This window comes from Heloderma suspectum, chromosome 3 (assembly GCF_057233095.1).
Source record: "Heloderma suspectum isolate Gila_16-S chromosome 3, 16-S_ref, whole genome shotgun sequence".
NCBI classification, from domain to species: domain Eukaryota; kingdom Metazoa; phylum Chordata; class Lepidosauria; order Squamata; family Helodermatidae; genus Heloderma; species Heloderma suspectum.
In genome coordinates this window covers 13,178,167-13,201,955 of record NC_139460.1, presented here as the reverse complement: position 1 = coordinate 13,201,955, position 23,789 = coordinate 13,178,167, and the positions used below count along the sequence as shown (strand labels likewise).

Below are 23,789 nucleotides of genomic sequence, written 5' to 3'. Positions count from 1 at the left end.
CCAAGAACGCTGGATGGGACATTGCAACCTCTGGGCCCATACATGCTGTGCCAGTTTACAGACACAGATATTTGGGTAAACTAGGGATATATAGACTAGCTCCATTACAGCAAGGGGACATTTAAGGTTGTAATCCAACATGCATGAGTGGGAGTAAGCCCTATTGAACAAAGCGAGGTCTATTTTCACAGAGTCAAGGAAAGGACCAGGCAGCAGGGAAACTCTTGCTGAACTAACGGAGCAACTGTATGTATGTCTACTCAGATGTAGGTCCCACTGAGTTCAGTGGGGCTTACTCCAATGTTCATAAGGTTGCAGCCTTATACACCAATCCTATAAATACAGTTTCCAAAATGGCAAAGTATCCTTTGTCAGTAAGTACAAGCAGCATATGCCATCTGGGTGTAAAATATTAGGGATGTACAAAAGTCCCTCACCTGATCCCGAAGGGCTTGAAAAGCTAAAGGGCTTTTCAAGCAAGGTCCAAGCCTTTTACATTTGGCATTGATCCAAGGCAATTTATTCAGTGGCAATTCACTAAGAATGGATTCTTCCCCCCTAAGGAGCCTTACTTGTTGACAAGGTCTGGCAAGGGGAGTGGACTGGGAATTTGGTATGAAGTCCAGGGTACCTGCAAGGCTGCGCTCCATCTCAGATATTGAACCGGCAACCTGAGCGCTTGTTTTCCGGTCAGAAGTAGTGAACAAGTTGCATAAAGATAATCCATACTGAGAAGTATTCCAGCTAGCATTTAGCTTGCTTGGTATGCATTCATATGTTACACACTTTGGGGTCAGTGCACCTTCCTGTGCTGACAATGCTTGGGACGAGTTTAACATTCCTAGAGTGGCTTCTGCTCCTCTGGCACCAACATCAAAGAGATCTGCTGAAGCATTGTAACTACCCTGGGGACAATCAGAATAGCCCTGTAGCAAACTGCTGACATCACTCACTCTAAAATTATATTTTTGCACCTCTGGGATCAGTTCCCTCTCTTGTTCAACTTCATCTGACTTTTCAGAGATTGTTGAGGAGAACCCCTGTTCTTGGATGTCTTTGAAATCAGTAGTTTGGCTTAGCTGAGAGCAAGAACTTGCCTTATTTCTCCAGCTGGCTAAATTATCATTACCTTTACAGTTTAAGTGGGCAGTTGTCTTCCTGGTATTTACACAAGGGTTTTCGAGGCAGTTACTTGTAGGATTTAAAGAGGCTATTTGCATTCCCCTTATTTTCGCCGTAGTCTACGTAAATGTTTACGTAGACTACACGTGCCAAAATAAGGAATGCAAATGGTGGCGCCCATGGGCGCCGCCATTTGCGTATACGCGGTTGTTGTTGTTTTTTTCCACTCAGCCGTGATAGGCTACGTAAACATTTACATAGCCTATCACGGTGTTTTTTAAAAAATCTAGCCGTGATAGGCTACGTAAATCTACATAGCCTATCACTTTTTTTTTTTAAACTTGGAAATTGCGGCGGCCGGTCAGAAGACCGGCCACCGCCGCCGCTGAACTGCCGCTGGAGCTGCCGCCGCCAGGGACATTCACAGAAGTTAAGTCCCGTCCCGGGGGGGGGGGGGGGGGGCAGACCGTTTCTCCACCAATTTCGGGGGGCCGAATGCGCTGGCATTCGGCCTCCCCGAGATTCGTGGAGAAATTCTCTGACATCGCTATAAAATATAGGCTAGCAGAGAGTGGCGTTTGGCCCCAGAGTGAAGTTTGCTTAGCATATGCTTGCTTGTGAATGGGGCAGTGTCTATGCAGCCTAGTTCTATGAGTAATGAGCATATAGGGCAACAGATTAGGGTTATTAATAAAATGCCCACAAATGGAGGCAACAGTTTCTTTTTCCAGAAAATAGTCATTTAATGCTCAATCAAGTAGACATAATTCATTGTTTAAAAGTGCCAAGAGGAATACAAACAATATGTATTCATACTTCTTTTTTAGAACTTTTTTTTTTAGCTCTTTCCCATCCATAGTCACTTCAGAAAAAAAATACTTATTGAAATTCAAGTGGGTGGATTGGATAATATGGCCTCTTTGCTGGGGAGTTGGCAACTATCTGAAAACAGTTCTGGAGACCAATTTGAAGCATCAGGCATGGGGCAAGGCGTGGAAGACAGATTCAACCTGTTGCTGTCTGCAGAGGCACAGAAACCAGCACATTCATTCATTCGCCGTCTCGGATTAGCAGCATTTTCTTGAACGGCCTGGTTCCCAATTCTAGCCTCTCTCAGCTGCCACCTTTTTGGAGTGAATTTTACCTTTAGTGGCCTGATGGAACTCTTTGGAATCCCACACCTTAATTTGTTTTCAGAAGGAGAAGGCTTCTCCGTGCTTTGGAAGTCAGGGCTGTTCCTCACCAAGCTCCTCCTCCTCAATATTTTTTCAGGTGGCTGTATCCATTTTTTCTCTGAAGGAGGAATCCATTCTTCACCATCATTTTCAGAAAGCCCCAGGGCTGGGCTACCGTTGATAAACAACTGGTGAGGATCAGATGCATCGGTGGTAGCAGCGTTTGCACTGCTCGACCTTCTGGATTGCAGGAACCTGCTGACAAGCCGTTTTGCTAAAGGGCTTTTCAAGCAAGGTCCAAGCCTTTTACATTTGGCATTGATCCAAGGCAATTTATTCAGTGGCAATTCACTAAGAATGGATTCTTCCCCCCTAGGGAGCCTTACTTGTTGACAAGGTCTGGCAAGGGGAGTGGACTGGGAATTTGGTATGAAGTCCAGGGTACCTGCAAGGCTGCGCTCCATCTCAGATATTGAACCGGCAACCTGAGCGCTTGTTTTCCGGTCAGAAGTAGTGAACAAGTTGCATAAAGATAATCCATACTGAGAAGTATTCCAGCTAGCATCTAGCTTGCTTGGTATGCATTCATATGTTACACACTTCGGGGTCAGTGCGCCCTCCTGTGCTGACAATGCTTGGGACGAGTTTAACATTCCTAGAGTGGCTTCTGCTCCTCTGGCACCAACATCAAAGAGATCTGCTGAAGCATTGTAACTACCCTGGGGACAATCAGAATAGCCCTGTAGCAAACTGCTGACATCACTCACTCTAAAATTATATTTTTGCACCTCTGGGATCAGTTCCCTCTCTTGTTCAACTTCATCTGACTTTTCAGAGATTGTTGAGGAGAACCCCTGTTCTTGGATGTCTTTGAAATCAGTAGTTTGGCTTAGCTGAGAGCAAGAACTTGCCTTATTTCTCCAGCTGGCTAAATTATCATTACCTTTACAGTTTAAGTGGGCAGTTGTCTTCCTGGTATTTACACAAGGGTTTTCGAGGCAGTTACTTGTAGGATTTAAAGAGGAGCAGGAATTGAGGTTCTTGGTATTACTGCCATCTTGGTCAACTCCATCCTTGGCTGATTGATCACTTTCCTTTGGATGAGGTTTTACTCCAGCTGGAGAGGACCAAGGCAAGTCGATTGGATGCTGGCTGGAAACGTCCCCCTCTTTTTCTTTTCCTTCAGTGGATAAAGAGCTATAAAAGCCTTCCTGGTGAGATTCTTTGTTACTGATGGATGAATACAAGTTAAGTGGGTGACACGGGAGAATATCTGTTTTGCACATTTCCACCCTCTCAGCTAGCTTCTGCAACTTCTCATCTGGCTGCCCAGTCTTGAAATTGGCATTGAAAATGCCTGGCTTGGGAAAAAACTGGTCAAAATCTCCATAGAATTCATCAACCCCATTACTGGGGAAATGCTCCCAAGCATTAGTCTTCACTGGCCACACCATGGCTTCATCATTTTCAATTTTGGCAATGAATTCATTTAAACTTTCAGATGATGGCAGCTCACCCCAAAGAGAGTTTATACCTGCTCTAGCGTGACTGGAAGATGAAGAAAGGGGACAAGGAGAACCATCGGGTCTCTGGTGAGGCGAAGGGTTCCATGATTTTTCTAGCCTATAGTTATGCTGGATGCTAATTTGGCTAGAAGAGTCTTTCTCTTCTAATTCTAAGGGGCTTTGTAATTTACAGTCTTTTTTTCCTAAGGAGGAATAGCTTTCTGGTTCATTCTTTGCAGTGACATGGTCCCACTGAGTAGTATACAAGTGACGTTTCTTATCTTCCCGTTCATTTCTTTTATTCACTGTCAGGTTAAGGTCCCAGGGGATTAAGTCAGATTGACTATGCAACAAAAAAGGAGTATCGTCCCCTTTTTGCTTATCATAGGCAGTTTTGCTTGAATTTAGATCTAGAGGATCTGCTGTTGTTCCTGAAGGAACTGAGGAGGAAGTCAGCTCAAATGACTGAGGCCACAGACTTGAGAGATCATCTACAGGACTTGGTGGAACCATACCAGAGCCATACAAGCTACTGAGCTCAGTACTCAGTCGATCGAAAGCCGTGAAGAGATTAGGAGGCCAGACACTCCCGGGGCTGTGCTTGAAACGAGAAGATTGGTGCTGCTGGAGGAACTGGATTACAGTGCAGCCCAGAAGCTCCGGGTTCGGTATAAGCATTTGACAGGCCGTGAGAGCTTTGGAGTGCCTATCAATTCGGCAGTCATTTTGCAAGGAGCTGGCACCATCTGGCTTGTCAGAATCCTGCAAGAAAACCATCTGTGTTCTATCAGCAAGTTATTTCTACTCTGTGCCCCAAGATCATAAGAGTTTTACCCAAGCTTTACTGCGAGCCTTGGGCTTGAGTTCTGCCCCTTGCCCTCTCCTCCGCCCACACAGCCAGGAGAAGTTTGGAAGCTTTCATTTTTGATTAAGCACAGCATGCCATATTCTCCAGACTCAAAACTGTGATTAATTTTGAATATGGTTACTTTAAGCAAGCCAGTTTCATTAACTACAGTCAGGGCCAGAAATATTGGAACAAGGATAACTGTTTTGGCAGTTGGCCTCTGTACACCACTACATTGAAGTTGAAAGGAAACACACCCAGATGGGAGTGAAGTCAGGACTTTCAGTTGTAATTCAAGGGGTTTGACAAAAGTGGGGCACTAACCATTTAGGAAGGACAGCCAGTGGCATACACCTCGATACACCTCGATTACACATCGTTGGTGACTCATAAGTAATGGAACGAATGGCCGACAAGCAGCTGCATGGCCAGGTGTGGCCTGTTTCCTGGGTACCCCATGACCAATCAAGCAGATAAAAGGCCTGGAGGTGGTTCTGAGTGTTACATTTGCATTTGGTAGCTGTTCACCGGAACTCTCAACAAGAGATCCAAAGAGGTGTCCATGCGGGTGAAGGAGGCCGTCATTAGGCCGAGGAAACAAAATAAACCCATCAGAGAGATAGCAAAAACAGTGGGAGTGGCCAACACAACAGTTTGGAACATCCTGAAAAAGAAGGAATGAACTGGCAAGCTCAGCAACAGCAAAAGGCCTGGAAGACCACGGAAGACAACTAAAGTGGATGACCGCGGAATTCTGCTCATGGTGAAGAGGAACCCTTTCACAACATCTAGCCAGGTCAAGAACGCTCTTGTGGAGGTAGGCATGTCAATGTCAACATCTACGGTCAAGAGACTGCTTTATGAATGTAAATACATAGGCTTCACAACAAGGTGCAAACCACTGGTAACGCTCAAGAACAGACAGACCAGATTAGCCTTTGCCAGCAAACACCTAAAAAAGCCTGCCCAGTTCTGGAATAAGATTCTTTGGACTAATGAAACCAAGATTAACTTGTACCAGAATGATGGGAAGAGAAAAGTATGGAGAAGGAAAGGAGCAGCTCATGATCCAAAGCATACCACATCATCTGTCAAACATGGTGGAGGCAGTGTTATGGCATGGGCATGTATGGCTGCCAATGGAACCGGGTCACTGGTGTTTATTGATGACCTGACTGCTGATACAAGCAGCACGATGAATTCTGAAGTTGTAGCAGCCATATCGGGGGTCAGACTAAGTAGCCTCATGCAGTCTCATGCTTCACGTTCTTGCTGAGCTCTTTCTCCCTTAAATATATTGTTGTAAGCTGACGAGACACAGGAATTCCTTATCTTGTCAAAGGTCATACAATTGTATATCTTGTTCTCTGCTGTTCTCTTCTGTTCTCTCCTTATCATGGCTACCCTATAACCCAGTTCTTGTATTATAAACAATAGTGCTAAGAGAAGAAATGTTGAGGATTGCAACCCCATGCGGGAGGGGGAGGAGGAGCCGTTTCATATGTGTCACAATGTCTATAAAACCAATGTGCTAATGTAAATCGGGGCTTCTGGCTCTTTGGAAATGATTCCAGCCTTAAGAATCTCTTTTTCCTTCACTCCGTGGTCTCTCTGACTCTGGGTTCTGCAACATAAATGGTGCCGTGACTCGGATGTGGCAGGCTCTGAGCCAGACAGGTGGCAGTTGCCTGCTCTTGATTGCCGCACTGGGAAGACGAGCTCGGCGCATGCCTCCCTTTCTTGGCGCCACCGACCTTTTTGTCAAGTGAATGGGAGAAAGCCTGCACCGGGATCGCCCAAACGGCAGCGAGCGGCAAGAGAACCTTGAGAAGCGGAGGAAGGAACTTGAGCCCTGCCTGTATCGCAGCTGCAATTGAGTTGAAACCCACATTGGAAGCCTTCAGGAGAAAGGCAAGTATATGGGAAAAAGAGGGCCCCGCCTTTAGGGAGAAAGGCCACTGGGCAGAAAAAAAGAGGGCCCCGCCTTATGAAGAAGGTCAGTGTTGGTGGTATACGTATACAAAAGAACCTGCTCCTTGCAGGTAGAAGGGGGGCCTGATCACACCCCCGAGTGGGCGCCAGTACCCAGCACGCCAGTACTCAGTAGGAAGCTGAGGAAGCTGGGGAAGCCGCTTTCCGCTCTGGTAAAAAGTGGGAAAAGTGGGTGGCAGGGACATATGGATGTAGTGGAGAGATTGATGATTGTGTGAGTGGCTACTGCAGTTTCTGAAGCATACCGTTGACCGTCCGGGTGCCCAGGCCAGTAGCAAAGTGCGTGGTGTGAAAAATCCTCTTGTGTCGGCCAGTGAGACCCCTTACTCACTGACTAATTCCCATTCCCTAATTGTGTCTGTCTTCAATTTAGGAGGGAGGCTATGGGTGGTGGGGGAAGCAAACCCTGCACCCCCTTGAGATGTATGTCAAACAAAGAAGGAAAAAGGTTTTTTTAAAAAGATTCAGAATAGAAAGAGAAAACAGCAAAAAGCTCAAGGTCGAGCTGAGAGGAAAAAAAGAACAAGATCTGAGGCTGTTAATTAGAAAAATGTTGCAGGACAGTCTGGCTTTTAACAAAGCGTGGGAGCGTGGGAGTGTAAGGCCGAAGAAGTAGCTGTTAGCCTAGCGCGCCGAGAGAGGGGGGGCAGGAAAATTGCCCACAACGTTCTGAGTTGTGCAACATCATCACCTCGCCTAATTGAGATAAAATCCCTAAGAAATGGAAACTGAAAATGAAGACCCAGAAGATGAAGGCAAAATAGAAAATAAAGGTGAAGAATCAGCCCCCAGAGCACAGGCTAGACCCCTCTTCGAGTGAAAAGTGTGCCATAAGACTGGCCCAAAGCAGAATGAAGTGGAAAGACCACGTTGAAGATCTCTGCCAAGGTAACCGTGTTTAGCTTTGAACTGTGTTAGAATTGCATAGAGCCTGTAGCTACTGACCATCGGCTATATGATTTCTGAAGAGCGTAACCATTAAGCTTTTGCCGTGGGATTCCCTGCAATGAAGAAATCTCACTGATTTAAGTGTCCAGTGTTACACTGCCTAAGTGTGTGTGCTGAAGAGACCGAGAAACCAAGCCAAAATCACGCTACTACCGTGCTCCTGAAAGCTGCAATAAACTGTGTAAGCTGGGAGACCCAACCTGATTGAGAAGAAAAGAAGATATTGGAGCAACTGTCTTAAAAAACAATGAGATCTGTGTAGCTGGCTGGCTGACGCTGTCAGTGATGTGACAACTTTAAATTAAGACTGTTTTCCTGTTTGAGACCCCAGCGAAGAAAGCTGACCCTAGTTATTTGTTGCCCGTGCCAAAGCAAAGATTTAGCTGCCCTGTACCTCATCATGTCCTGTTTTAAGCTTGGGATTTACAAACAAACTGAGAAGCTTGCCTTTGAAGTCCTGCAAATCACCCCACCGTCTCCCTGAAGATTAATGGCTGCTTGAAAAATGCAAGTATAAGGCGATGCCCATCACTCCCCAGCGTCCTGAGTTTTGGCACTCAGTGTTTCAGTGCTTTCGTGTACCAGGTTAGAAGAGAAAAAAAAAAAGAGTAAGTTTTTAAAATGTCTGTGAGAGAACCTGACAGAAGTAAAATAAAATTTACAGAGGAGTTGCCCAAGTTAAAGCGTCACGGCTAGAGAGCTGAGCTGTGCCGCTCTGTTTAGACAGAGGCCTTGCTAAAAAGTTAAAGGCCCTTGTCTGTCAGAAGGGGTGTAGGGCCACACTTTCCCTTTTTAAACTGATGCAAAAGTGGAGAGCCTTTGCTGGAAACCTCGCATCTTCATTGCCCAGAGCCTTCTCTGTTTGCCTCCATCATCATCTGGGCTTTTTAGAGACACTCTGCACATGAACTAAAATTTTAAATTGTCAAAGACTTGCCATGGACAGTGCTGTGAAGCTTTTGATAAACTTGAACTCTCATCGCTGTGGACCATGTGTCTGTGTTTGTAGTCAGCTCAGCGTACAGCAGGCTGAGTTTGATCTATAACTTTTAGATTTCCTTCTGCCAGAACTCATGCAGCATAGAGTTGCCGATGCAAAAATGGTGACCTAGAACTCTTTGCGTGTGTGGGTATGCCCGTCCCTTGATTTTAATGGGCCCTGAGCTTTCAGCCAGAAGAGCAGTATGATTGCTGGATCTGCTCCATCATGCCTTACCATGCAAAAGGTGTTTTCCATTCATTGTGTTAAATTGCAGAAAAAGTTTGTTGTGTATATTTTATGATTTCTTAAATATCATAAAATATATGTGATATCTGCAGATTAGTGTTAGTTGCAACTCCAAATGATACTAAGTGTGGTTCCCAATGGATGACAAGGAGAAAAGACAAAAGCAAGTAAAAAAAAAAAAGGAATAGAGAAAGTAGCAGATAGAGAGAAAAAAAAAAAAGAAGAAAGAAAAGGCAAGAGGCAAAGAAAAAACATTTGTAGAAAAGAAGCGTGGCCATAGTTGCCCCCAGGGTAAATTAAAAGCAGCTGATTGTGCCTGGAGCTTATTACCTGGGGTAAAGTAGCCACAATAATGTAATAGTTCTTTAAAATGAAGAAAATGTAACTAGAAGGAGAAGAGCCTATCCCAAATGTGTGTCGTTGAGACTAGTGTAAGGCAGAAAGGTTTAAGTAAGTGAGTTTAACTTAAAAAAGACAAATAAAGAGACAAGGCTAGTGCATGGAGCAGAAAGTTTTATGTTAAAAGTTGAAACATGATCTGCAATACAGGCAGATCAGCAAAGAAAAAGAAAGCAAAAGAAAGAGAAAAAATTTGTCTTCCCATACTAATAAATAAAAGTGTTATCAAGCACTTTGGGAAGCGAAGTTGTTTACAGGAAGCTGTGCCTGAGAACCAAACACTTCTAGCCTATGCTGAAAATGCTTGCTAGTGTTGTGCTGCCTCATGGGTAACATGTATGGTATAAAAACCCATTTAGCCCAATAGCTCGTGGTTCAGAGAAGCTGTCTGATCCAACCATTAAGTACGCCTGTGTGCTGTAAGTTACCCAATAAAGTCTCCTTGTAAGTAAATCCCCCCCTCGCTGGAATCCCAAAACACAAGTGGGGCTAGAGCGCCTCACCCAGTATCAAACCCTGCTGTTAAAAGCCATGAAAGCAGGTATGAAGAAGTCAGTTAATATGACCAAAGTGTCTAAAGTGCTGCAAGGTGCCACCGAGGCCCCAGAGCGTACTTGGAGCGTCTTTCAAATGCCTATCGCCAGTATAACCCCCTCAACCCAGAGGCCCAAGAAGACGTGGACGAAAGAAAAAAGAAGAAGACCCGGCAGAGGCAGAAGATTCTTAAAAAAGAACCAGTGTGCCCAGTGTAGACAAGATAGACATTAGTGGCATGAATGCCCAAATAAAATAAATCAAATACACAAAGGAGAAAACCAAAGGGGCCAGAATGGGCGAAGAGGGAGACAGCTTGAGAGGGGCCGTGACATTAACTGTGAGGGGCCGTGACATTGACTTCATAATTGACACCGGAGCAGCATCAAAAGCAAGCAAACGTTAGCCTTAAACAAGAAGTTCAAACACTGAGCAAAGTTCTTCAAGCCCAGCGTCGCTTTGTCTTAAAAAAATAAGCCATTCCCATCACAGAAGCTCATCCTTTCCAACCAAAAGTTAAAGTATGAGTTAAAGAGGGAAAAATAACCCTTTGACTCCCAGATAGAAAAGACTGAAAACTGTCATACTTTCCACCCCCACAGCTATGAAAGCAGCTGGAGTTAAACCCTGGATACACTGGACAGTCAAGGGAGCGAGAGGGGGAGAGTAGACTGTAAACAGAAATCCTGAAAATCCTTTAAAAATCATTCTGAAAAAGCAGTAAGAAGACTCAGGCTAGACCTTACTGTGGACACACCGGGAGACTGTCCCCATGCGTACGGTCAGACCTGCAACTGGAGAATTGAAGAAGGGGACTAGACCCTACTGCAGCTTGCCAGGTGAATAGCTGCCCAGCGTACGGTCAGATCCCAAAGAAGATCAAACATGCGTGTTGTAGTGTTAGTAGTGTTGCGTTGTGTCTCCTTAATAAGGTGCAAAAAGGGGGGCCAGCCCCTGAAAGGAAAAGTTTGTCCCAGTGATTTGCTGATAATTACTGGCTTCACCTGGCTAACATCACGAGAGTAAAACATTTTTGTTTGCCAAGAGGTATACCTGCAAACAGGCTTATTAGCTCTTGCCTAATACCTGTCTGTAGACATCCTGGGAAAATTCAAAAAGATACCATGTTAAGAGTTTATGGTGTAAGTTTAACTTATTCCCAAAATGCTAATTGGGGCGTGGTTGCAAAGATCCTACCCCCTACAGAGTTCACTCTATGCACCCCCATCGTTGCTGAAACAAATGCTGCGTCTGCACGAATGCTTAATTGTCAAAAAATTTTCCAGAAAATATAAAGCTATCCCTGGCCCCCTTCCACTGTAATAAAATTCAAAACATATCTTTTAAGGATGCCCACATACTTTTGCCTCATAGTTTTAAACATGTAGTTCCCGCACTTGGTCATTCATTCCTGCCAACTTGTCTAATAACCACCCATGTTGCCTCAGCCGCCAATTGAACTGGTGCCAATTCTTCCCCTGTAGCCCGAGAAAATCCGTCAACGGCAGCCTCGAGCACTCCAACTAACTAAAAATTGTAATAGTCATGTGCAGTTATATTCTGACTCAGAAAAATTGGCCTTAGCAATGTCACTAGTTAGGGTTCCAGGTTTAGCCTTGGCTAATAGTCTGGAGATAGCTTGCAGCTTAGCCAAAAGCATAAATGCCACCTCACGAGCATTGTCATTGTTAAATAAAGAGTTGCGTGATCTAAGAGGTGCAGTTCTAGAAAATAGAGCTGGTATAGATTACCTCTTCCTTCTTCATCATTTAAGTTGTGAGACCCACCAAAAGCTCTGTTGTTTTAACTTAACTGATAATGGCAATGCTGTAGATGAACAGATCAACAAGCTGCACAATATAGTAGCTAACAAAACAATAAGACAAAACAATTAGCTAAATTAGTTAACCCCTTGGCTTCCAGATCTTAGCTGGCTTAAAAGCATTGTTCATCCTAATTCTACCAGTGTTGTTCATAAAGATACTGTTATGTCTCTGCGTTCCTTGTCTTATGCGCTGTTTAACCAATCTGTTTTATGTCTCAGCTAGTAAAACTGCTGCCCTCTACGCTCTAATAGCCCAACAAAAGGCTAAGTAATATGTATGTCACAAAAAGCTTTGTATGGTTATCAAAAATGCTATAATTGTAATGAAATTATGCATTTAAGGGGGGAATGTAGCAGCCATATCGGGGATCAGACTAAGTAGCCTCATGCAGTCTCATGCTTCATGTTCTTGCTGAGTTCTTTCTCCCTTAAATATATTGTTGTAAGCTGACGAGACACAGGAATTCCTTATCTTGTCAAAGGTCATACAATTGTATATCTTGTTCTCTGCTGTTCTCTTCTGTTCTCTCCTTATCATGGCTACCCTATAACCCAGTTCTTGTATTATAAACAATAGTGCTAAGAGAAGAAATGTTGAGGATTGCAACCCCATGCGGGAGGGGGAGGAGGAGCCGTTTCATATGTGTCACAATGTCTATAAAACCAATGTGCTAATGTAAATCGGGGCTTCTGGCTCTTTGGAAATGATTCCAGCCTTAAGCCCGCGCGTTAAATAAAGAATCTCTTTTTCCTTCACTCCGTGGTCTCTCTGACTCTGGGTTCTGCAACAAAGTGTAATAGGGCTGTACTTTCTGCTCAGATTCAGCTGAATGCTGCCAAAATGATAGGACGCCTCTTCATATTGCAGATGGATAATGACCCAAAACACACAGCAAAAGCTCCCCAAGAGTTTCTCAAGGCAAAGAAATGGGATGTTCTTCAATGGCCAAGTCAGTCACCTGACCTCAACCCAATAGAGCCTGCTTTTCACTTCCTGAAGACAAGACTGAAGGCAGAAAGACCCACAAACAAGCAGCAGCTGAAGGCAGCTGCAGTAAAGGCCTGGCAAAGCATCTCAAGGGAGGAAACTCAGCATTTGGTCATGTCCATGGGTTCCAGACTTCAGGCAGTCATTGACTGCAAAGGATTTTCCTCCAGGTATTAAAGGTGATCCTTAAGCTTGAAATGATGTTGGTTTGTTCCATTACTTATGAGCCACCAACGATGGGGGTCTGTGTATGCCACTGGCTGTCCTTCCTGAATGGTTAGTGCCCCACTTTTGTCAAACCCCTTGAATTTCAGCTGAAAGTCCTGACTTTGCTCCCATCTGGGTGTGTTTCCTTTCACCTTCAATGTGGTGGTGTACAGATGCCAACTGCCAAAACAGTTATCCTTGTTCCAATATTTCTGGCCCTGACTGTATATTTTGAAGTTGGGTTGTTTGAAATTAACCAATTAATGTTAACCAGAATTTGTCAATACAGATGGCACGACAAACCATTGTTAAGCTTCTAAACTCCTCCTGGCCATGCAGGAGAAAGAGGAGGGAAGAGAGTGCGTGTCCAAGGCATGTGGCAGCTCCTTCATGTCCACACTAAACTGTGGTTTTGTGTGATGTGCAAATGCAGCTATTGTGTCAGAATAGGCAGTCTTGTAAATAAGTCAGAGGAGTTACTAGCCTTTTGGGGCTGGCAGAGGATGGACAGAGAGCTCCATTCCTCCTAAAGCAGCCCACTGCATTTCTATGCTGGACATAGAGGACTGGGACTTTCTCCTCTGGCAGCCCACTTGGTTTTTATGCTGGGAACAGAGGAAAGACGGAATACTCTGCCCCTCCTCTGCCAGCCCATTCACTTGCCTGCATGGAATTCCTTTTCTGGCTACCAGGCTATCACTTAAATATGAGGCTGGAACAGGGGTTGAGTCACAGAACAGGCAAGAAAGATCTTGCAATTGGATAAAGGTTGCACAGCCTTTCCAGTTACACAGCACTCCACCAAGCTGCCTGGACAAATTGGCAACAATGATGGGGCTCTGTGTATCTCAAAAACCTGCATACATATGTCCAGAAGCTGGGTCCAACAAAAGGATATTATTTTGTCCCCCTTGAGTTGTGTATTCTGAGAGAAACATGCCAAGGGGAAAAAGTTACCTTTACTCCAAATATGAATTTCTTCCCAATGAAGCAGGTTTCAACGGCTTGAAATACCACACCAGGAGTTGCATCCCCATCTGGTTCTCCTGCTTCTTGGTTCAGTTCTTCAATGTACCTTGAATAAAAGCAGTACTGAAAGTTAACTGACTGAACACTGCTCTGCCCCTGACAGCTGTAATGAGGTTCAAGCATGAATGTCAAACAATACTGCAGCTTTACACACTGGAACCAGTAGTGAAGAAAAATGAGCAAACTGTACTTTCATTGCACTTTCCATTCTATGGGCTGCAATCCTCTGCACGCTTATTTGGGAGTAGGTCCCCATCGAACATACTCCTTAGTATATACACACACAAGATCGCTCTGCACATGTATTATCAAGATGAAAGTGTGGCTTGCAAATGTCATACTGCAAGCCACATTTGAGTTCCACATATCAGAAAGACACAGCATCCATCTTATTCAAACATGAATGTTTCCCTCAAGCCCTATAAAACCCAGACACCATAGTAGGAAGAGATGATTAACTAAGATTGTCTCGACTTGCAACGAACATTCAAGACAATGGACTCCCTCCACACTCACCCCTGTTCTTTTATTTGTACAGCTATTTTAAAGCCACAAGGTGCTTTACAAACATGTTGATCCTTCTCTGAGTGTCTTTGAAGGCATCAGGTTCCCAGGACAATCCCTGGTATCTCCAAAACTGGATCTCAGGCAACAGATCTAAGAAAGTTACACTAGATAATACTGGGCGAGATGGAGTGATAGTCCAATTCTGTGCTAGGCAGCTCCATACACTGAAACCTGAGGAAGAGGCTTGAGGCATGTGAACTGAAGAACTAGGCTGATGGGGCATGTAATAAATTAATACACACACACACACACCAGGGGGCAACCATGGATCAAAATTGCGCAATGATCACATCTAGACCTTTTGAGTGCCTTTACAAGTTGCATAGGAGGGAGAATTCTGCAAGTTGTTGCTTCTCCCATCACTGCAGTGTTGGGATCTGACTTAAAGGGATAGTACAGGATTAGTTCATATCAATTTGAACTAATCATCAGCCAGTTCATTAGTTATTTGCTTCTCTTGAACCCTGTTCTTTCTCCAAAGAATGCAGAGCAGCTTGTATATGGTTCCCGGGCAGCCTCCTATTCAGGTAGCTTTCAAGGACAGACCTGCTTTGTTTCAGCAATAGACATTAGTCATGTAACCTCACACTATAACTGGGGCCTAAGTTAGTATCGATCATGGCTCTTGAGAATCTATCTTTGTTTCTTTAAAAAAAAATAATCAAGTTTCTAGCCCTAATCATTGTTGTGATATGTGGACCAAGCCAGCAGTAAATTATGAGCATAGAAGCTAGAGTGTGTGAACAACACTTTCTCATGGCCCCTGGCCATGTTCTCAAAACCCTTTATTACCTTCCTGTCATTTGCTCATCTTTCTCTGCAAAAGGAATTTCCAAATCCTGCAAAACAGCTTAAACAGGCAGTATTATACAGGGGGAAAACTCAAGTTTACTTCAGTGTTACTCATTTGTACATTTTCAGTGCAGTATTTGAATTCTCTCAGCCAAAATCTGAGATTTTAGTGAAGATGCCTGCAATTTCTTACAAATGGAAGCTAGAGTTGGGGGATAATTATTTCTGATGGTCAATCCAAGTTCCAACAGAGCATTTGAACCCAGATTTTCCAGATCCATGTCCAGCATTCTTTCCCACTGGAATACATTAGCCTTGCTGACAGCCCACAAATTTTATAGCTGTAGAGTTTTAATTGCTCCTATTAATATATTCCAGCTTGGTATCCAGGCAGCAAACTGTGCTGCAACTGTTTTTAGAGAGATAATTAAATCACATACGGACTGGGTTGTATTGGGAAAGGCAGCTCACTCATTTCAGCAAAGCAATTTTGTTTCATTCTTTACCTTTGCAGACCCTTTGCTGTGACTCCAAAGTAAACATCTAAACAGCTTCCAAATACTGTCACTTCAAACACATCCTGAATGTCAGCCACTTCCAGTGAGAGTCGATATCTGTAGTTTGCTTCTTTTGTGTCACCTGAGCACCCACACTTTAGGCAGCTGTACCTGTTTTTAAAAAATATGACAAAGTGACTAAATGTTTACGTCTATTGCAAACACGTATTGGTCTCTCAGCAGAAGTCTTTGCAAATCATTTGTCATCTTGATAATCTTACAGTGCAATACTATGCATATCTGTTTGGAAGTAAGTTCCACTAAGTCCCATGAGATTTACTCCCTGCCTTGTAAGTGTGCTTAGGGATTGCTGCCTTATAAAAAGACACTGAGTGGAGGTGCGATCCACAAATATTCTAAATAACTAAATGAAAATAAATTGAGACCAGAATCTGAAACAGCAAGAGCAATCCACCTTAGTGGGGTTTGGAAACAGGAAGTCTGGATTTAATTCTGAGCTCAGTTTTTAATTCAGAGATGGTTTGGGAAAAAGCTTTCTTGTGTCCATCTGCAACACAGACGTAGTTTAATTTCTCTAGTGAAAGGTGCTGTGGTTTCATCCTGCACAATGGACTCACTGCCTGATTTGGAATCTTTTCACTCAGTATCAGCTGTAGGGGCAAAAAGGGCAGAGAATTGTTGCAGTTATACACTCTGTACGTGCCCTTCGTTATAAATTCTAAAGCGGAGGACTGGCGTTATAAATGGATACCAGAGCTATACCCTTCTTCAAATTAAGCGCCGTAAAAGGGATTAATAATAGCCTTACATCACTACCGATAGTGGGTAAACAAATGAAAATAATTAGGCCATTTAACATTGGAAGAGTTATTGTAGCACAGGATTCTGTGGACTGAAGTCCATGTGTCAGGAACTACTGGATCTGTGTACAGCTCCCCCGTGTGATGAACTATGGAAGTGCAGGTGGCAGTTTCTCAGTGAAGCACCTTCAAGCCCTGGACTGATCCCACCTACATATGTACGGACTGTGCAAAATCCGCTCTGTTTGTGTTTCGCAGATTGTCAGGTGCCTTTTGTTCCGTTGCCCGCCCACAGATGGATGCAAATTTTTTTTTCTGTCATGCAGAAAAATATGCAAATAATTATGTAAGTATTTCATAGAATCATAGAATAGTAGTGTTGGAAGGGGGTTATAAGACCGTCGAGTCCAACCCCCTGCTCAGTGCAGGAATCCAAGTCAAAGCATCCCTGACAGATGGCTGTCCAGTTTCATCTTGAATGCCTCCAGTGTGAGAGAGTGCACTACCTTCCTAGGGAATGGGTTCCATTGTCGTATTGCTGGAACAGCCAGGACGTTTTTCCTGACGTTCAGCCGGAATCTGGCTTCCTGTCACTTGAGCCCATTATTCTGTGTCCTACACTCTGGGATGATTGAGAAGAGATCCGGGCCTTCCTCTCTGTGACAGCCTTTCAAGTACTTGAAGAGCGCTATCATATCTCCCCTGAGTCTTCTCTTCTCAAGGCTAAACAGGCCCAGTTCTTTCAGACTCTCCTGATAGCGCTTTGTTTCCAGTCCCCTGATCATCTTCACTGCCCTCCTCTGAACCCTCTCCAGCTTGTCTGCATCCTTCTTAAAGTGTGGTGCCCAGAACTGGACACAGTACTCCAGATGAGGCCTAACCAGTGCTGAGCAGAGGGGAACTAGGACTTCACGTGATTTGGAAGCTATACTTCTATTAATGCAGGCCAAAATAGCATTTGCCTTTTTTACATATTTACATAATTTACCTCAGTACATAATATTTAGCCTATTGTCCCCCATTCCATTCAACTTTTCCTCAGCAGAAACTTGCGTATTTCCCTATGAATTTATATGCATACATTTCAGGAAAGTAAAAAAATCATCCAGAAGTCCACGGACTCCGTGCAGCCTGAGGGGGTCACTCCACAGCAGATTCTGCAGGTCGGATTCTTAGAAACCTGAGCTCATTTTAGTCCATCTCGAATTTCTCCAGGATCCCCAATCCCACCTAGCCAGGCTGGCCTTCCTGCTCCAGTTCAGCATTCTTCAAGCAACATGGTCTTCCTGAGCTCTGGTGTTTCCTGTATTCTTGGCTATTCTTTGGTCCTGACTTCTTCCTCAAACCTGCTTTCCGGTTTGCCCTCCAGTTCTGATTAGCACTTCAACCCTGAGTTCTGCCTTGCTTCTCGACCCTGCCTCATAATTTGGCCAGCACTTCTTCCCCTTTGGTTCTTGCTACAGGTTGGCCCCAGGCGCTGGCTCCCTACAGACGGCTACCCAACAGCACAGCCCTGACACCGCTTCATCAGATGCACGAAGTGGACTCTAGTTCACGAAAGTTTGTGCAATAATAAATCTGTTAGTCTTCCAGGTGTCACAGCACTCTTCGTTGGTTTTGCTAGGACGGACTAACAGGGCTACCCCGCTGGAAGATATGATTGGTAATACGGCAAAACTCTTCCAGAATAACGCTGTCTGAATTCATTGATAATCGGCATCTTGAACATATATAGAATTATCAGTGTTGTAGCCCTAATTTTAACTCTACCACTAATTGTTGAATATTAAGTTTAGGAGTGCTCTGGACTGAACTTACCTCTTGAAATCTAGGAATAGCTTGGAAAAGCAGTTTTGACACGAGGGATACACAAAGCTAGAATTCAGGATAGAAATTACAGAGGCAGCCAGGAGACGTCTGCCATTCATGTGCTCCCAGGGTTAGCTGCAAAGAGACACCCAAAACACTCTTAGACATACCAGGCTGCTCACAATTCTACACTGGGAATGTTTCTTAACTTTTACACTCAATGCAGTATGGAAGATAGGGTCTGAAGGAGAGACAGTTTTTACAAATGTACTGTAAGCACACCCCCTTTGGCCAAGCATACGTTATACCATGCGCCTACAAACCTCTATCTGCATTCATGTATTGTGGTCTTTACTGTGGTCATGCTTCAGACACCTCTCTTCCATATGATGTGAAGCGTTCTTCAACTGACTGAGAAATCAACACCCAAAACATACTTTGAAAAGCTCTCATGTTCCAAAGCAATAATTCCCAAACTGTGCAGTGTAAGAGAACTCCTGGCCTGCCACCAAAAAACAAGTAAACAAAAACCATTAAAGGGTCCTGTCAGCTCAAACAACCTCTTGCACCTCTTCATGATTCATTGCTCGACGTGCAATGAATCATGAAGCCTCTAGTGGGCAGCAGGCAATTTGCCATGTCTCTGCATCAGGTGTGACTGGCTCAGTCAATCACCCCAATGCAGCAGTGCAACAGCATTACCTAACTCCAGATACGGCTGCCCGTTGCATCCCTGCACGAGTCATCACTCAGCACTTGCCTCCTTCCAAATAGGTGGTACAGTCCTTTGAGGGCAAAGGAATTAACTAGTAAGAATTAATTCTAACGCTCTTTACCCCCACCCCAACCCCCAGAGTAAAGCCTCCAATTAAAAATTTAGAAGAAGAAAAAAAGGAGGGCTCAGAAATTTGGAAAACACTGCGCTGAATGTTTCAAGGTATGTTCTTGGTTGCCATTTTAAAAATTGATGGAAAAAATGAACCATGTATTTACTTGTCCACGTGATTTGCTAATGCCTTAGTGGCCCACTTTTCTGGAACAGAATGTAAGATTAGCACCTGCTTGCCAAAAGTACAGAAGAAAAGCAGTTTTGGTTAGAAAGGGTCTCTGTGCAGTAATAAAACACAGAAGACACAACAGTTATCCTTAATATATACTTCTTGAGAATTTTCATTGCTCTTTGGGGTAAACTAAATTTTCAGCAATCGTGCTATACCAATTTGTCAGACAGACTTAAGAATAATGTCCACTTTGCACCTGAACCAGAGATCCTCCTTGCCAAACATCATCTCTGTGGTAAGCTAAGATTTCTTTTGCCTGTGTCTTGCCTCCCCCCCTCACCCCCAGGCGTAGCTGTTTTAGTCAGTTGCAACAAGAATAACCCGGAGTCTTGTTAGAAGGCCACTTCATGCAATCTGATGGGAGCGGGCTCTGACCCCTGAAAAAACAGATACCCCAATGAATGTGTTAGTCCTTACGGTGGCACAGAACTCTTTGTTGGTTTTGTCTTTTTGGTTTCTGTACGCATAAGAACGTAAGAAAAGCCATGCAGGATCAGATCAAGGGTCCATCCAGTCCAGCATTCTGTTCGCATGGTGCCAACCAGCTGTCTACCAGGAAACCACTAGCAGGACACTCACAAGTATGCCACCCAAGCCTTTGTGAAGTACAGCACTTTTCCACAGCTGGAGCAGTGGCTAGTCCTCTAGCTTCAAAGCACACTTGCTGAAGTAAAAGACATCACCACAATTAAACGTCTGGAGGATTTCAGCCTTCATAAATTCCGCAGAAGCACCTTCATCCATTTTGCTTACAATTAGAAGCCAGTGGATTACACCATCCTCTAATCTAGTGGTTAGCACCCATTTTACCCTCAAAGGCGTTATACTGCAATAATTAACATTAAAATGAGGACTGCTGTTCAAGCACTTCAATCCTAGACAACCCAGCAGCAAAGATTACCATGGGATTAGCCTCAGGTCATGAGAAGAACTCAAACTGATTTTAATTTTACAAGAACCCCTGGTTCAAACGGCAACTTAAATATGGTACTTATGGGGAAGTCATCATATCTCAGCCTAATTTACCTTGCATTGTGAAGGAATTCTAATGTACCTCAGTGCTTGTTACTGTGCGGCAGTTAACTTTGGATTAATCAACACAAGAGTGACATAAAAAGGACTGGGAGAGATTTTGAGGGAACAACATTTTTAAAAGAGAGCCAGTGTGGTGTAGTGGCAAGAGTGTTGGACTAGGAGCTGGGAGATCCGGGTTCTAGTCCCCACTCGGCCATTGAAGCTCACTGGGTGACTTTGGGCCAGTCACAGACTCTCAGCCCAACCCACCTCACAGGGTTGATGTTGTGAGGATAAAACGGAGAGGAGGTGGATGATGTAAGCCGCCTTGGGTTCCTTGCAAGAGGAAAAAAGGCGGGGTATAAATGCAAAAAAATAAAAAAATAAAAAAAAATAAAAGGTGAAAGGAAAAGGCTAGATTAGGGAGGACACTTTTTCCCCTGACAAGGTTGACAAGCTGCTTTGGTTGTGTTCTCTTGGGGGAAGGAGGAGTTCTTTGCTCTTGTATGTGGCTGTTTTAAAGAGCAAGTGTGGTGGAGTAGACAGAATAATGGAGGACTTGCAACAGAGAGACATGACAGAATAAATTAGTTAGTCTTTAAGGTACCACAAAACTCTTCAGTGATTTTGTTGGAAGTCCATCTTCTTCTGCCTGAGTCAGCTTTCTCCAACCTGGTGCCTGCCAGATGTGTTAGACTACAATTCCCAGAACTCCCTAGCCAGCTCTGGGAGTTGTAGTCCAACACATCTGGAGGGACCCAAGTTGGGAAAGGCTGGCCTAAGCCTTACCCCGTTTCATTCCTCACATAGCTGTGTGTGTGTCTGGGATCTGCACCTGTCCAAGTCTCACCTACCATGCAGGTCTACCGGAGTCCCACCAGACATTGAGATGACAGCACTAAGGGAACATGCTAAGACCAATACCACTGACAGGACAAGGAAGGGAGGGGCGTGCATGGAGCAGGCGGTCCCTCCAGATGTTTTGGACTACAACTCCCATCACCCCCCACCACGGGCTATGCTGGCCAAGGCTGATGGGAGCTGCAGTCCAAGAACATCTGGATCGGCCTCCCCCAGCCTGGTGCCCTCCAGAGGTTTTAGGACTACAACTCCCAGAGTCCCCTATGTTGGCTGGGGGATCCTGGGAGTTGTAGTCCACCACAACTGGAGGGGAGCTGAGCTCGAGGGCCACCAGTCGTCCAGCCCCGGTGTAGAAGTAACAGGGCCAAAGGAAAAATGGGCCACGAACCGAAAGAAGGAGGAGGGCCCAGCCAGACTCACCGGTTCCTGCTTCCTCAGACTCAGCCCCCAGCCCCTTCCTCTCTGTTCTCCTCAAATATTGCCCCTCCCTCAATCGACCAGGAAGTGATGACACCAGCCTCGTTCTCCCGTACCAATCAGCGCGCGCCATTCCTCGAGGGGGCGGGGCGGGGCGGGGCGGGGCGCCGCGTCCCCTCCCCGAACCCCGCCACAAGCCGCGGAGATCCGGGACGTTTTATTTTCCCGCCTCAACCCGAGCCCCCCTCCTTCCCTTCCCTAGGCCAATCGGAGCGCCTCGCTGTTTCCCATGGCCGCGCGCCCAGCCCTCCGACTCGCTCGCCTCATCGGCAGGGCGGCCGCGCTTAGCCAATCACCGAAAGCCCTGAGGGAAAGGCGCCTCGGGGCCGTCGGCCCTCTCGCCTTTCAATCACGGAGCCCCGCCGGCCAATCGTTCTAGGGGGCGGTGGGATTAGCGCAAGCTCCGCCCTTGCCGCCCGCCGCTCTCCCCTTCGGGGCCGCTGTCTCCCCCCCCCCCCCCGCAGCCTTTCCCGGCGACGGGCGGAGCCAGGAGCGGTCTCGTGCCCGCCTCCCTCCCCCGCCCTCCCGAAACTCGGGTTTAAAAGGGGCGCGGCGCGGCGGCGGCGGCCACTCGGCTGAGGCGGGAGCGCCTCGTCATGGGGCGCGGCGCGCGGTGGCAGCTGCTGCCGCCTTTTCTCCTTCGCCTCAGCCTGGTCGCGGCCGCTGGCGGCGCTCGCGGCTTCTTCGCTCGCTCCCGCCTCCGCGCAGCGCCCTGGCCGGAGGGCGCCCTCGGCCCCCGCGTGTACCGCACCTGCTACATCGACCAGAAGGTAAGACGGGGGCGAGGAAGGCGAAGGCTCCTCTCCAGCCGCCTCTCGCGGGAGCAGTTCGGCTGCCCCGCCTCGTCTCCGAAAGCTAATGGTCATGGGCGCAGCCGCCGTTTCTATTGTGCTTCGCGCTGTTGCTATCGTTCCACTGAGTGGTCGATTTGTTTCATTGTACACCAGCTTGGGAGGGCTCCTGCCCTGAAAGGCAGCCCGGAAATAAGTGTTTATCATCCTCATCCAGTGGCAGTGAGTTCCTAGGAACTCACTGCATGTACTGATGGCCACAAATTGCTATTTCTCTCCCCCATCCCCCTCTTCTTAAATAAATATATATATATATATATATATGCGCACGCACACACACACTCATGGAGGAGTCTATTTCCAGCTGTGGACTGAGAAGTACTTTTCAGAAGTGCTCGAGCATTTACTTGTTTATATATTAACACTTCTGTACCGCCTCAGCGCGGTAGAGCGCCAGCTTTGCACACAGGTGTTCCCAGGTTCAGCCCCCAGCATTTCCAGGTAGGGCTGGGAAAATCTTCTGTCTGAAAGCCTGGAGAGCTGTTGCTGGTCAGTGTTGTCAACACTGGGCTAGATGGACTGAGGGTCTGTTTCAGGATAAGGCAGCTGCCTACGTTCTTTATTTATTGAAAAGCCATCGGGTGTGGCATGAAGTGATGGTCATGAGTTTGGGTGGCACTGCCTTGTTGTGGCGCAGGGGCTTGCGTAACTCAGTGAAGCCATAAGCTACGCCGTGCAGGGCCACCCAAGACGGACAGGTCATGGCAGAGAGTTCTGACAAAATGTGGTCCACTGGAGAAGGAAATGGCAACCCACTCCAGTATTCTTGCTAAGAAAACCCCATGGAACGTATCACAAGGCTGAAAGAGATGACGCCGGAAGATGAGCCCCTCAGGTCGGAAGGTGTCCAATATACTACTGCGGAAGAGCAGAGGGAATTTCCAAGTAGCGCCAGAAAGAGTGAAGCGGCTGGGCCAAAGCCGAAAGGACACTCAGCCGTGGATGTGTCTGGTGGTGAAAAGAAAATCCGATGCTGTAAAGAACAATATTGTTTAGGAATGAATATGAACTTGAGCACGCTCCGGGAGAGAGCGCAGGACAGGAAGGCCTGGCGTGCTATGGTCCATGGGGTCACCAAGAGTCGGACACGACTGAACAACAACAAAAGGAGATTAGACAGATCCATGGAGAATGTCAATGGCTGCTCGTCCTGATGGCTATATGCTACCTGCGGTATAGAGGCAGTCTGCCTATGTATACCAGGTGTTGGGGAACGTGACTGGGAAGGTGCTGTTGCACT

General features: G+C 45.7%; 2 protein-coding genes and 1 long non-coding RNA gene across 5 annotated transcripts in view; 2 read left to right on the top strand and 1 right to left on the bottom strand.

Annotated features, from left to right (window-relative positions):
• Positions 1–1,849: 1,849 nt before the first annotated feature.
• On the bottom strand, positions 1,850–21,694 carry DDIAS (DNA damage induced apoptosis suppressor). 3 transcript variants are annotated; one of them, XM_084842527.1, is made up of 5 exons: positions 21,642–21,694; positions 18,295–18,420; positions 15,665–15,826; positions 13,728–13,845; positions 1,850–4,579 (listed from the first exon to the last, which is right to left on the bottom strand). In XM_084842527.1, exons 2-5 carry the CDS (start codon positions 18,402–18,404, stop codon positions 2,012–2,014), a joined length of 2,958 nt encoding a protein of 985 aa, XP_084698653.1. In that variant the 5' UTR covers positions 18,405–18,420; positions 21,642–21,694; the 3' UTR covers positions 1,850–2,011. The 3 variants fall into 3 exon arrangements, with proteins under 3 accessions (XP_084698653.1, XP_084698654.1, XP_084698655.1); XM_084842528.1 differs by having other exon boundaries at positions 1,850–4,564; XM_084842529.1 differs by lacking the exon at positions 18,295–18,420.
• LOC146349356 (uncharacterized) lies at positions 7,276–10,443 on the top strand. The gene is made up of 2 exons (XR_014788951.1): positions 7,276–8,197; positions 10,353–10,443. It is a non-coding gene; the product is annotated as an uncharacterized LOC146349356 (long non-coding RNA).
• Positions 21,695–22,075: 381 nt separating the features above from the next.
• The window catches only part of PRCP (prolylcarboxypeptidase), a 41,758-nt gene continuing 40,044 nt past the window's right edge, over positions 22,076–23,789 (top strand). The window contains exon 1 of the mRNA XM_084842530.1: positions 22,076–22,468. Coding sequence (XP_084698656.1) covers positions 22,295–22,468 — 174 coding nt within the window. The 5' untranslated portion in view covers positions 22,076–22,294. The remainder of the gene's footprint in view (positions 22,469–23,789) is intronic.